We start from the raw sequence: 15,653 nt of genomic DNA on the forward strand, positions 1-15,653 counted from the left end.
CTCCAGGGAATGTTAGTTATCTTTATTGTTTGTTCTAACAGACATACGTGACACAAGGCATTGGGCTCAAGCCTTAAATACTCTCTCTATACGATACTGTTAAAAAACATAGAGGTAATTTAGATACCGTTATGCATTCTGTGTGTATGTATGTATCTTTGTGAGCATGTCTCTTCTGTCTTGGTTGGCAATGCTGGCCAGTAAACGCATCAAACATGCTAGACACTTCACGTAATTCTTTCCACATTTTAAGCTTAAGGACCTTAAGGGATAAACTGAGGAACAGTCAGATCAGTGTGTGATCTTACTAATGCTTTCGTAACTGAAAAAAAAACTCCAGTTACTAAAATTCCAGTTTCCGGTTCTTTCATTACACTCATAATATTGATATTTTGCAATGCTCCAATTTCACAATTCTCCTGAAGATAAATGGTGGTGTTAATCAGTGAAACATTGTAAAAATACTTGCAACCTGAAAAACTATATGCTTAGCCATATATAATTAACTACAAAGGTACAGTATGAAGTTACATATTTTACATTTAACTTATATAAACACTTAATATACAGTAAATATAGGAATAATCGCTGGAAAATTGTGAAGGAACCTGTCCAACAAAACTGACGAATACAATACTGCAGGATCTGTGAACACATAATTATATATTTCAAAACTAGAATGAATCATAAAACAGGATGGATTAAGAGCCATTAAAAAAAAGCTAATAAATAATAAACAGATGCTTTTCGGTTAGACTCACTGGACATTTGATCAAGTATTGTGTGGGCTGTTTCCTAAATAATGACTTCTATTGTAACGGTGAATAATCTCGGATGCAACTCTAAAATGAACCTAATCATTTTGTTAATTACATGAATAAAAATCCTGTGGGTTTAAAGGGAAAATGAAATATTTTTAAAATCTAATTTAATTGAGGTGGCATGGTGAGTTAGTACTTAGCAACGTCGCCTTGCACCTCCAAGGTCTGTGTTCTAGTGTCTCGGGTCTGTGTGCACAAAGATTGCATGTTCTCCCTGTGCTTGGTGGGTTTCCTCTGGGTGTTTGTGTGTGTACGCCTTGTGATGAATTGGCACCCTGGTGTACCCTGCCTCATGCCCCAAGTCTTCCGGAATAGGCTTCAGGCCTCCCGCGACTCTGGGAAGGAGGATAAAGCGGTATAGACGCGTGAGAGACCAATTTAATTGATCATACCTATGGCCGAAGGTACCCTTGATTGGTGTAAGACCGCCAAAAGCTTTCTAATTAGCTTGGATAATCAGCTATCTCTAGGCCCCCGGCTGCGGGAGACTACAGCATCACCTGGGATTCGAACTTGCAATCTCCGGATAATAGGGCAAGCACTTTACCAGGCAGTCCGTGAAGGCATAAAACTCGTTGAAATTTTCATAGAATTTTGAGAATAAGATTCTCTTTGTCATCCTCCTTTTAGATATGAAAGTCCTCAACATAAAAGAATGTATCAACACAGAAGGAGCAACACCTCAGGACCAGAAACTGCAGTATGGCTTACCTGAAGGACAAAGGACACATATTTGAGGATGAACATGTACAAATTTTGGACAGAGAGGATAGATGGTTCAAGAGAGAGGTAAAAGAAGCCATTCACTCGCAAGTGGAAAATCCTTTTCTCAACAGAGTTAGAGGTCTTTGACACAACCTGTCTCCTATTTTTCATGCTGCCCTTTCATCCATCTCGAGGAAGATCAAGACCTCTTTACACATCCACCAAGAAAGCCATACTTTACTCTCTATGGTCATTACACCTTAACGACTCTCCCTAAACTCCCTCTATTACTGTATCTTACCTACAGTAACAGCTCTCTCGCCTCTACCCTCTAACGACCATCCCTCCTCCATTGTTCACGTAATGAGCCTTTTTTAAACAGGGACGCTCCTTTGACCTTGGAAAACTTAAATACAAAGAACTTTCCAACTTACCTTAGACTGAAGAAGCTACTTGGATGAGTTGTGAAACATATCTCCTGCACAAGAAAAAAGTCCAGTTGATATGACTCAACATCCAGATTCAGTAATTAGAACACCTGATCTTTTAAAAACGACAGATCACTTGTCACCCAACTGAAGATCTGTCTCTGGGAACTGTACACTCAATTATTCATCAACACCACTTGCACATTATAGGAAGTCGGCCACATGCCCTATACAGTCCTGATCTAACTCAAGCCATTTCCACATGTTTGGCACATTAAAGGAGATCCTGGGAGGCCAGCGCTTCAGACGTGAGGCAGGCAGTGATAATGGCGCTAGTGTACTGAACACTTTCTACCTTGATGGTATCCATGCAATAGGGAAATACTGGGATAAGTGCATTGGTGTAGCAGGGACTCTGTTCTGTTAAACACCTTTTAAAGCAGCTTCTTCCGAAACTGCTATGCAAAAGGCCTGGGTTTGATTCCCAGTCAATGCCCAAACCCCAGCTGCTGGATGCAGTGCCGGTCTCAAGCCCAGACAAAATGGGAAGATTGCGTCAGGAAGGGCATCCGGCGTAGAAAACCTGTGCCAAGCTTGTGAGTGCGGACCAGATGGTCCGCTGAGGTGACCCCTTGCCGGGAGCAGTCGAAAGACCAACAACAACAACAGACTATGAAGATGAGTCTTTCTGAAATTTATTTGGCTAACACTGTTGCCTTGCATACAGGTTGTTTAGGATGAGTGTTTTCCAGATTTGGTATAATGCAAAAAAAAAAAAAAAATCCTTACAGTGGATAAAAAAACAAAAACAGAAATTATAGGCAAATGAAACAATATATATTAGGGTGCATCAAAAAATAATCAAATATAAGATTTTCCCTTTGGCTCTAGCATAAAGTTGGTCCAAACAAGTTTTATACATAAAATGTGCTAAATATATTTTTTCTATATAAAAAAAACGGATAATATCTACTGGGTCCACATGTTCAAAATATCGTTACAGGGTTGCAAATTAGTATATACGTTTTAACAGAACAAAAATGATAATACCCTGTTTCTGGATTATTTATTTCTTCACCCTATAATCTCGAACACCTCCTGCACAACAATATGAAAGTCTTGAAATAAAAAGTAATTTTTTTTTTCCATAAGCAGTAGTTCATGATTTTTAGCTATTATTACTTTAGCTAGTTGAGCATATGGCTTACACAGTAAGTGGGGATAGCAGGGTTAAGACGTGTAAAAAAACTGATGTTTTCAGCGTTGGTGGTGGAATCACAAATTCTGATGCAGGCATAACAGGATCGAGGGTACCCACTGGTGATTGAGGACTGTGTTTCTACATGTTTCATAATAGTCCAATGATAGCCGAGAAAAAAGCCTGTGAAAAATTATAGCACAATTTAAAAAAAAACACAAAATTCCAAACAATCCAATTGTGGCCTAAAAATTAGCATGAAGTCATTAAAAACCTGTAAAAAAAAAAAAAAACAGATTTCCTCAAATCCATGAAAGCGGACAATGTGGTGTCATTGGCCTATTGTGACAAACAACTTGCTGATCAGGTAAAGCGTGAGAAAGCAAGAGATCACTAATGCTGCTTGTCTCATTGCACCAGAAACTATGACATGTGTTGTTGTGGTCTGCGTGCCATCATCACATTAAAGAAGTGATACTAACACAACTCTTTAGTTGTCTGAAGTCAGAATCGCCAATTAAACAAACAGTCATACTTGAGTGAAGCACAAATGCTGATTGACAACTAACAGTGGTCGACCATAACGCTTGTAGACACTGTTGTAGACCACACCCGTGAAAACCACCAAGAATTCTCTGAATTTCTTATTGGATTTGGACAGAGAAGGCTAAGAATTGTGTCTCTGATGATCTGGTGCAATCCATAAAACTGGATGGACGACAAAATTCCTGTATTCAATCAAAAAGGTTCTCCAGGAAGAACAGTTATTTTTGTTGCCAGCGAGACTAATCAATACTCGTTCACAGCAACCAAAATTGCGCAAATGTGTCACATTCAAGGGTTTGATTTACTCTAGATGGTGGTTGACTTCCAGATCTGCAGTCAGTGCTTCCTGGCATGATATCTGTTCCTGGCAAGGTCTGTTTCAGAATCTCCTATTGTATGTCAAACTCAACACCGAAATATCATCCAGTGACATCGTTGATACCTGTGCAGCGAAATGCAACCTGGTTCCTGAAACTAAATATAGATATGTGTCAGAAGAGCTACTATTGTACAACCAGGAAATTCCATGCCTATTCCATTCCAGCTGGATAAAAAAAAAAAAAAAAAAAAAAACTTTCCAGCTGACATCACTAACACCACTCGGCTTGGTGATTTGGTCACCAATGACTCGTGGCTGCTCTTCAAGCTTCTTAATATGGATGTTGGTTTCATGCAACATCATGAGGTCTTTTGGCCAGGTCAGGCATCATATCTGGCCTTGAAGATGACGGCTCCCCCAAATGTCAGAAATGACTGCGAAGAGGGTGACTTCATGTCTAATGTTGACTACCTTGATGTCGCCAGATCAGAACACCACTAACAAGTTTCATAACGTTTCTAGAGCGCAATAATGCTAAATTGTCGAAACTTAAATATTGTATTGCAAATGCTAAGCTAGTTGACCCAGTAAATATATACCCTAATATATTAAATTTGGCCACAATGTTTATTCCTTGATATTGCATGCATTCGTAGAGTGGAAGCATGTTTCAACAATCAAAATGATGCATTTTTTAATGCACCCTAATAAATAAACTATAATTTCCAAGACTCTTCTGACCCAATTTTGTTTAAATAAAGACTCTTTTGGCTTGGATGCAACTAATTCTGGACCAGAATTGGGACACAGATGATTCAGTACCCTGGTGTTGATCTAAAACATGTTCTGAAGGCAATAACCATAACATTCAATAAAAAAAAAAATGTACATCTCACAAAAATATACAACTTGAATTTATATGTCAAATAAATACAGTATGTATATATTTATATATATATTTCTGATGGGTTAAACCTCAGGTTCAATATTTGAACCACAACGTCTTAAAGCTCAGTTATGCAAGACGCTTTCCTCTGAAACAGGAAACTAGTCCACTTTCTCCGATACGGTCTTGCTCACTTTAAAGTTTACAAAAAAACAAAAACAAAACACAATTATGGAGTCATTGCAAAACCACAACTAGACTCATAGTCACATATACACAGTGTTTCACTTTACAGTGATTCACTTAATCATGAACAGAAGACCAGACACTGGTCCAAAAAAATAAACAAACAAACAAAAAACATTAGAAAGTTCACTTACAGTATGAGAATACACGGACACGAAACGAGATGAAATTTCAACATGCTTTGGGGTTTCTTTTGGTCACTTGTTCTATAGTTGTATAGCGAAAAAAAAAAAAGTTTAACATATAGATTAAACACGTGGTGCTTAGTGTCTCCCTGAGATACATCTTGGATTTTGGTGTGATTATGATAAAAGATGGTAATTCTTTAATACAACTGAGCATGAAAACACAGACACACACACACACACACACACAACCTTCTCAAAGAAACAGTTCAGTGCTTATAAGCTGATCTCTTCCTACGGCATGTGTATCGTAGTCATGATTACTAAAGACAGGAATGGTGACGCATTTCCCTGTATTAAAAATTATTATTGAATAAAAAAAAAGAAAAAGTTTAAGACGTTCACAATTTTACTGTTTGTATCAAAATTCTTATCAGTGGGCATCTCGTTGCGTATGCTACATCTGTACTGGATAGAGATTAGACTGAAAAACGCTGGAGTATTCCTTTAATCTATGGTCTTACTTGACTTTTATTTAACTCGAATGTAAAATTTGATGACGATATTTTGACATAAAGAAAAAAAAACATTTGGTTTTTAAACATAAATTCTTTCTTTAAAACAAAATTAAAATGCCCAGATGGATTTTTAGCTCAAGAACTACTCGGTCCAGGTGCTCGATAATCCAGACATAATTTCTCAGTGCAATCACGCCTTTTTTTTTATTTTTTTTTATTACTTTCTCCGTCCAGTTCTTGCCCTTTATTTTTTTTTGGCAGCTTAAAATGATACGACTGTAGACATGTGATCGGACTGTAGACAAGTATACTATGTTGGTGTATGGGTCTGTAATTCGGACATCTGCCATTTCCATTAATCAGGTTGAAAATCGTGTGGATATAAAGTAGTGTGTATTTGACGGTGGTCTCTAGGCATGCTGTTAGAAAAGCTGTGGGTGAGGTTCAGATCTCGCTGTGCGTGCTGTGATTGGTCTGGCGCGCGGACAAGCAGTTCTGCTCGTTCAGGAGCGATGTGTGTTCGTCCGGCGGCGTGTCCGTCATGGGGAGCGTGAGCGTGTTGTCGGATGGAGAGTGAGACACTGCGGGTGTGATGTTCTCCGTGCGCATCTGACCGCTGTCTGGAGACTGGGGGGAATTGTCCAGCCGGGACGCCATCAGACCGTTCTGATACTGCGAACGAGTGACCTGAAAGAAAGAAAGAGAAAGAAGATGCGGTCAACCCGTTATTTTTTGCAGTCATGACAACAACATCTACAGCACTCAATCTACAGCAGGCGGTGCTGGACCAAGGCCACGAAGATCGTGAAGGACCTCAGCCATCCCAACAATGGACTGTTCTCTCTGTTGAGGTCAGGAAAGCGATTCCGCTCCCTGAAGGCCAACACAGAGAGACTGAGGAGGAGCTTCTTCCCGCAGGCAATACAGTCTCTTAATCACAATCACACCACCACACAGTACTGACCTACACACATGGTTTTTACACACACACTTGACATTCTGGACATTTGTTTACACTAGTGGCCACTGCACAACTAGACCTGGTGGTCATCATATTACTCTGTCACAAGGCACTTTAAATAAATCACTTTAAGCATATTTGCACTGCATAAGTCACTTTTAATATGTGGATTGCACAACCATGGACATTACCATTGTTTTATTACCATTTATTCGGCTGCTCTTATTGTTTTACATTTTTTCATATATTCTCTATATATTTTCTATATTGTGTATTTTTGTGTACAGTTATTTTATTTTTAACTTTTATTTGTATATTTTTATTTTATTCTTCCCTAGTTAAACTTACCCTTTATTTTAATTTTCATATTTATTTCCTATTCTTTTATTCTTAGGTCATGAGCAGTTGTCTAAGCATTTCACTGCATATCGTACTGTGTATGACTGTGTATGTGACAAATAAAGTTTGAATTTGAACATCGACTCAAGTTTTTCCTTATGGCTGACCTAAAATAAATAAAGGGACGTTTACTGAGAGGTAGATTTACAGATCATCACTGAAGAAATGTGTGTGATTCGGGAGGAAACAACATTTTTACTTGTTATTGCAATAAGCAAAGCAGGAGCAGTGCACTTTCCTTTTAACGTCAACGGATTGCTAAACACCACAAATCATTTAAATAAAATACACCAGCAAAATAAATCAAATAAAACAAAATGGCCAAAATAAATCAACGGGAAGGAAACTGCCAAAATCAATTAAATGAAATGAAACAGCCGGAATGAATCAAATAAAAAGAAACAGTTAATATCATGTAGCTCTCCTTCTGTGTGGAATTGCTGTCCATAAAATACATCCATGTCTGTCTATACAGGATGCCTGTATGTCCAGGAATCCATCCATGCAAAAGTCTTAGGCACATGCACATAACTGCTGCATAGTAATTAATGAAACAAAGACAACAATTGGTTTGATGATGCTTTGCTTAAGCTTGTATACCCTCAGATACAATTTGTGCAGTTTTCCAGAGACGCTTCTTTATCCCTGCATGCAAAATCCAGAAGCTTTCTTTTAGTTTTTTTGTGTGTGTGTACAGACCGACATAAAACACTGTACATTTGTTAAAGACAAGACACTATATCAGTTATTACACAACATTTAATAAGTTCATTCTGAATCCAACTCTTATGATATTATATCATATTTATTAGTACTGTGCATCCATCCCTTCATCTAAAAGCCTCTGTAGATCATGGAGGCCAGTGGTGACCATCGCCATTTTTACGACATTGGAAAGACCTTCGGGCAACATTCAGACACTACAGGCAATTTGGGAACGGCACTTAGCCTAATCTGCATGAAACCCACCAAGCACAGGGAGAACATGCGATGCAAACTCAGTGAAAAGGTTTGGGTTCTTGAAGCATGACTTGCTCAGTTACTTAAAAAAAAAAATAGTACCGGTTTCCTGAAACAGCCAACATGTGAGCACCAGCACAGACACCTCAGTGGCAAGTCACAAAACGTCCAAGAACTGCTTTGTCTTATGGACAGAAATACCCGCATTCTTCGACAATGTAAGCAACCTTGTATCCATCAAGATTATTATTTTTTTACTAAGAAAAGAAAAACCAACAGGATGGTGACGGCTGTAATTACAACAGGGTGCGATGCACAATCATTACTGATAAGTGTTATACAGAAGGTGACACATATCTGAGTCAGTTATTTAATCCAAGAAATACAACTTAATCAAAATGGATTTTTTTTTTTTTTTAACAGAACAGGAGTGCAGATGTGAAAAAAGAACATTCTTTAAAAATGTGGGAACTGACTTCAGATTTGGAACTTTCTCCCAAGTCAAAGTTAGTTAATTCATTTATTAGTTAACGAATAAAGCTACAATGCCATAGTCTATGATCATTGATGTTTTTCTGATTTATTAAACATTATTAAATGAGGTTTAGGAACAAACCAAAATAGAACTCCATGAATGAAATCCAAGGGTGAGGAGATGAATGCAATTTAAAGAGCAAAGGAATAAACAATTACATTTTTACCATCTTTAACAGTAAAGAGCATATAAAAGGTTATCAGAACAATTTTTTTTTTTAAGTTTTATCGCAGTATTAATAAAAAGGAAATAGGTTTTAACTGTTGAATCATTGCTCGTTATTTAATTTTTTTAAATTAAAGTTGAATACTTGTAGTCTTACTCTTTACCTTTAAAGTAGTTGTTACAAATCACAAATGTTTTGTCTCTCACCCAGCCAGTGACTTTATGCCATAAAACAATCTAAATCTAAAATAGAAATAAAAAGAAATGTGCTTAGTTTGGTCCGAAATCATTTTACAGTAGTTTAGCATTCAGTGCAAAGTTCATCAGTTTCTAGGGAAAAAAATCTATCAAGTTAATATAACTGCATTAATGCCTGATTAATCTAAAAATTGCAAAGCATTAAAATTTTTTAAAACCCAAATGAATCACCAAGTTTGACCCTAATGGCTTCTCATAATGGCAACTAGTGTTTATTATACTATTAGTTTATTACTAGTGATATACTCACATACTCATGTTTGTCATACGTGCACATAATTTATGTAGAGGTTGTCATTAATTTAAGTTATTAGATTATTAAAAAAAAATTTTTGAGCTGATAAATAAATATGCAAACATCATCTTAATTAGATAATTTCTCCAATTGTTTGGTGTTAGCCTAGATAAATACGTTTGAATATCGTTAAATATCGCAGTTTAAATCGGAATATGTAAAAATAACTGCAATGTAGTTTTATGATCAAATCGTTCAGCTCTAGAAGGTAACAAGAAATTATTTCTCTTTACAAACTATCCAGATGTTTGGCTGGATAATGCCACTTTTCCCAAAAAAAAAAAAAAAAAAAAAGTCAAGTCTATGCACATCGACACTTTCACTTTAGTTTTATTTCTCAGTATTTACCCAATGCAAACTGTCTGTAAACAAATAAAGCCACAGGAGTGCCTGGATGTTTACTTGGTGTAATTAAATCTATGCAGCGCCATCCTTTCACTTGTCACACAGCCTGTATTTGCGACAGTATTATTTATAATATGTAGGTAAACCCAATACCCCCCAAAAATACACTAGTTATAAATACTGTTTAAGTTTAGGGTCTCTAAACCCGACCGCTTAAGTATCTGCCATAGAAATGAGGGATATGTCTCCAGGATGGGGTGTATCCTTCGCCCCATGTGCCAGATGGACGGACCAAGATACTAAATAATATCATCTAATCACTGGTTTGTTGAGCCAGCATGAGTGATGTGCATATATACTGGTGGCGGCCTGTTCATACGAGCAAGGCGCGCGGTACCTCATCATGTAAATCAACTGTTCAACAAATTTTTATCTTCAAAGTGTACATAAATTGCGCCAACTGATTGCATCAATTTATTTCTTCATATATTTGCCAGGTAATTGCAGACCATTTTTGCCGTGCCTCCTGACTAAAATGTCCCTACCACTGATAAGACATATTGACTTTTGTGGGAACGGCATGTTAATTTCATTTTTAGCTGTTTTCCACTATATTGGACTGTGAACTCTGTTTTGCTGAGATTTGCTTTTCTAAGATCATTTACCATCAGGACAGCTTTATAGGACAGCCATTTTTTTATTATTGTGGTCCCAACCTGATTCATTAAAATTTGAAACTGAAACCGTGGAGGTCGACTCATTTCGAAACTCAGATCTAAGTCGGGGACTACAGGTAGAGCAAAATCAAGGGCGATATTTAACTTGGTTTGAGGCTATGTCCTTATTAATATTATCCAGAGCTTTAAAAAACAATAGTCCTAAGCTCCTGTTGGTATAATCAGTGAAAGGAATTCCGATGGTGTCCATTCTCACCTTGACGATCTGCAGGTCCGTCAGCGCACGCATGTTGAAGTCAGGGACATACTGCGCAGAGGGGGAGCTGTTCAGCTGCGTGTTGCTGCCACTGATGGACTGGGACTCTGAGCGATCCGTGTAGTTAAGAGACGCTGACCGGTTTAGACCGCTGATGTGAGACGGTGAACGGAACTCTGAAACACACATGCACACAGTCCAGGGTCGAAAAGGTTAGGTTAAGTGTATAAGGTGTATGTCTGAGAGTAACCATATACAAAGACAATTAATTTCCTAGGACAAAAATATCAGTTTACGTTAATGAAAGTAAAAACTATGTACGTAACAGTAAAAGGAAATACAAGGCAAAATTGCACCAGCGTTTTATACAAAAAAAATAGTGGATTAGAACAATATGTTTACTGCACATGCAGCTCAGATTAAAGCGTCCAACACACCTGCATGCCAGGTCATGACGGTTACAAACCGCTTTTAAACCCGTGCCAGTGGACAAAAGAAGTGTACAAGTTTTTTTTTTTTTTTCACACAAAGTCTGGTGGGCTCACATGAATTACACGGTAATAACAGTTTCATAGCAGTGACCGTTATTTTGACTCAAGTCTGTGTCAATGAAAGATCTGGAGTTGAACTACAGGAAAGGTTGATGTGAATTTTGAGAGCAAAGTGTCTATTGCACACCATTTGCACCCTCCTATGCGTTATGTTGGAAAAGCGGGAGGGGATGTGTCATAGAAATTTGACGCGAGTCGGCGACACACTAGGGAGTACACACAGGATATTGCAGCACAACACTTACAAGAGTAAGTATCAAAAACCATTAACTCTGCGCTGGCTCTAATGAAGCGCTGCACTGGACACCGTTCAAGCATTTGTTAGTCTTCCCGTCTGTGGATTTACACACACTCAGAAGTATGAGAAAACTTTGTTTTTCTACCCTGGAATTGTGGGAAACAAAGAGGGTTTTAACTGGGAAAAAAGAGGTGTTTGTTTTTTCCCTTCACTTTACACATCCTGATGTGGGTCATGACATCATCACAACCTGTGCATTAACACTTACAAGCAACGCATTACTGTAAGCTGACTTTTACTTCTTAAGAATCAGATGGCTCCCCCTACAGGCAGAATCCAGGCACAAACAATGCTACAGATTTCACCAAAGACTAAATACGAGGAGCGTTCAGGTCAAACCAGGACTTTTGGTTGTGCAGAATTACGGAACACAGTTAGAGAGTTAAAACTCCCTTTATTTCCCTTAATAATGCCCTGCTACACTAATGCATTTATCCCTAGTGCTTGGATACCATCAAGGTAGAAAGATTTCTCCTTATGCCAGAGCCATAATTAGACTGCCTACTTCATTCACCTCTGAAAATGCTGGTCCCCCAGGAACTCCTTTAATGGCCCAAACATGTGGAAATGGCTTGGTGTGAGGTCAGGACTGTACGGGTGATGTGGCAATAACACCCAGTTGAGTATGTGAATAATTGTGTGTACAGTTCATACATATGCATCTCTTCTGAACGCTGGTGACAAGCTATCCATCTACTTCTCGCATTCACACGCTGAGACAGAGACGCTGCTTTTTTCCAAGGTCCGCCAGACTGATCAATTTTCCAGGTGGTGCTGTAACCTCTCACAGCCGGAGGCCTAGAGAGAGCTGATTGGCCGAGCTCTCTCAGAGGAGAGAGATGAGAGGTACTTTGTGCTCCCACATTAATCACGGCTGTACAGCCAATCAGGGGCTCGCGCACGCGAAGTGAGCGGCTAGTGCTTTCCTCCGAGTGTGTTACTCCGCCCCTAACAAGCAAGCAGTTCGAAAAGATGTGGTCGGCTGGCGTCGGAGGAAACACATAATAGTCCTCCTGGCTGAACGGTAGTGGTAGCCTTAATGTGGGAGCCTCCTAGTGACAGGGAGGAATTGGCCACGACTAAATTAGGGAGAAAAATCTGGAAAAAATCCCCAAAAAAGTTTTAATTGTTTTGCTGAGGCAGATGGAGATCCTAAGAAAGGACTTTAGGAGCCTGGTTGAGAAGGTCCGTAGCACATCACTCACGACAAGGATCATCGTATCTGGACCGCTTTTCACATTTCAGCGAGGAATCGAGAGGTTCAGTAGATTACTTGCCTTTAATCAAATGGTTACAATCTTGGTATCAACAACAGAGATTACCCTTTGTTGATAACCGGAATGTTTTCCATATCACACCAATGGCCTGCACCCTAGCACGGCTGGAGCATCAGTCCTCTCGGACAACATCTCCAGGACACTAAGAACCATCTGACTGACGCAAACATAACTTGTCCTATAGAAATTGTCTGTTCCCTGAATAGTGAGAAAAAAATAATACATTTGTTAAATTTATAACCAATCTAATAACCAGAAAACCAGAAAAAGGCGAAATAAGTAATCTAAATCTACCTCTAAGGTTTGGATTTCTCAACATCAGATCCCTTGCGCCTAAAGCACTTATTGTTAATGAAATGACGGGGAGTTAGCCCCGTCTAACTGGTCGCGGTGGTGGTGTCGCAACGATCTACAATGATGTACTCACTGTTACTCAGAAGACAAGGCCCAGGTTTAATTCATTTGAAGTGCTCGCATTTATGGATTTTCTAAATTCCTTAGGGCTTAAACAAAATATAAATGGAGCAACTTACCGCTTTAATCATACGCTAGATTTACTTATATCCCAGGGCATAGATGTCTCTAATATAGAGATTTTACCTCAAAGTCATGATATCTCAGATCATCACCTCCTGATATATACTCTACCTGTAGAACAGATTAGCTGTGTCTCCCCACGTTACCATAGACACTGTTGCTCCCAACAGATTAAAAAAAGTCAGAGATAAAACACTTGCTCCTTGGTACAACAGTCATACTCACGCCCTAAAGAGAGCAACCCGTAACCTTGAGCGAAAATGGAGAAAAACTAAATTAGAAGTTTTTCGAATTGCGTATAAAGACAGTATGTGCAGCTATAGAAAGGCTCTAAAAGCTGCTAGGACTGAGCATCTGAGCCAACTGATAGCAAGAAACCAAAACAATCCCAGGTTCCTATTTAGCACGGTGGCTCGCCTAACAAAACTTATGACGCCTAGAGAGAGTATCCCATCACAGTTTAGACGTGAAGACTTTATGGACTTCTTTAATAAAAAAAAATCAATAGTATCAGGAATTTTTCTTTAATATAAAGGTTCAACCCCTAATAGCATCTCATGATCCAGTTCAGCCTAAAGCTTCACATTTAGATTTTCAGTGCTTTACTGGTTTAGGACAGAAAGAGCTGTGTAAACTTATCACCTCGGCTAAATCAACAACGTGCTTGTTAGATCCAATCCCAACCAGATTTTTTAAAAAAGTGATGCTTACGGTTGGAGAGCCACTTCTAAACATTATGAATTCTTCATTATATATAGGTCACGTCCCTAAACCTTTCAAGATGGCAGTTATTAAGCCTCTTCTTAAAAAATCTCATTTAGACCCGAATTAAATAAATTACAGACCGATTTAGACCTTCCGTTTATATCAAAAATATTAGAAAAGGTAGAATCAGCTCAAATATGCACATTCTAGCAGGAAAACAATATCCTCAAAAAATACAATTTAATTGAATTTTCAAGGATAAGGCGTTTCATTCGCTGAATGTTCATGGGAACTGTGGGCTGGAACTGTTAAGCCACCTCGACTGGAATCGTCGTTCACAGCCCTACAGACTTCTTTAAAATATTTGCACCGTTCAAATGTTATACTACAGCCAAAAGTCTCATCACCGTACTATGCTTAAAGTCTTCTATAAACGTCAATTTTTTTTTAAAAATGCTTTCATTTATGAGAGATTTCATCCTTGGTCCCAGGTTGACTCGAACGCCCCTTATATATTAAACTAGCAGAAATGAGACTAATGAGTTATGATCATTAAAATGTTAGTCCCCTGATATGGCTGTAATGTTTTGACATAAGAATGTAAGTTAATGCAATTCCATGAATATGACCTTTGTTGAAGGTTGAATCAGGTATGGCACATCACAGTGCAGTTGAATGCCCCAATCTGACTGGTCTGAGGGTGTTGATTACCTTTTTATGAGGAAAGCTTTGATAATAGTGCCGACTTAACTCAAATCACAGGTTATATTACTAATATATTACCCTTTATATAGTAATTAACCTTTGCAGGACGAGTGTGCTATATAATTCAAGTCTAATCACAAACTAATATGTCTAAGGATGTCTGAGTTTGTTTGTTTGTGTAAGTACAATAAAATGTGTTTTTGAATTATTGTTAGGCCGCAAAAGCAATTGCGGCATACTGTAGTCTTAAATTGCATCATTTATGACTTTTCCCCTATAGAAGGCCACCCCAAGTGTTTAATTCATCCTTGCTTTTATGTAAAAACTGCTTAACATCGTAAACATGCAAAGATTTTGCAAAGGTCGCTAAACATTGTGCCTGCAAGGAAAGTTTCCAGTTATATTATTTCCAAAAGAATAATATTTACATCCAGTTTTTTTAAGGTGTTTAGATCTACATCTAGTCATCTATGGTTGGCCAGATATTATACAGTACATTACATTATTTCCAGTGTATTCAGTGTAATATTTCGATATAACCAAACATAAAATGGACAGTAAATGACATGCAAACACAATAGCACAATAATCAGTGCTTCAATAAACACAGAGTGAGTTAAAACACTGGAAAAATGCCATGAGATGTAGAGTAAGGTCCATAATTTTGTAACCCAAAATATTTTTTTGCCATTTGGCCTCTGTACATGACCATGTTGAATTTAAAATGAAACACTCAAGATGTGAGTGAAGGGGTTTGACAAAAGTCAGGCATTAACCCATTTTGGTTGCTCATAAACAATGGAACAAACGGTTGTCAAGCAGCTAATTGGTCATTAATCCATGACTAATCAAGCAGATAAGAGGCCTGGAGGTGGTTCTTTGGAACATTCTTAAAAATAACTATTAAGCTCAGCAACACCAGAAGGTGCATGGCACG

General features: G+C 38.2%; 1 protein-coding gene across 4 annotated transcripts in view; it reads right to left on the reverse strand.

Moving 5' to 3' along the window:
• Window positions 1–4,296: 4,296 nt before the first annotated feature.
• The window catches only part of LOC128509627 (metal transporter CNNM4), a 41,250-nt gene continuing 29,893 nt past the window's right edge, over window positions 4,297–15,653 (reverse strand). For all 4 annotated transcript variants that reach the window (XM_053481435.1, XM_053481434.1, XM_053481436.1 and 1 more), the window contains 2 exons: window positions 10,644–10,819; window positions 4,297–6,479 (listed from right to left, as the gene is read on the reverse strand). In XM_053481435.1, coding sequence (XP_053337410.1) covers window positions 6,237–6,479; window positions 10,644–10,819 — 419 coding nt within the window. In that variant the 3' untranslated portion in view covers window positions 4,297–6,236. The remainder of the gene's footprint in view (window positions 6,480–10,643; window positions 10,820–15,653) is intronic.

Source organism: Clarias gariepinus, chromosome 21, assembly GCF_024256425.1.
Source record: "Clarias gariepinus isolate MV-2021 ecotype Netherlands chromosome 21, CGAR_prim_01v2, whole genome shotgun sequence".
Lineage (NCBI taxonomy): Eukaryota > Metazoa > Chordata > Actinopteri > Siluriformes > Clariidae > Clarias > Clarias gariepinus.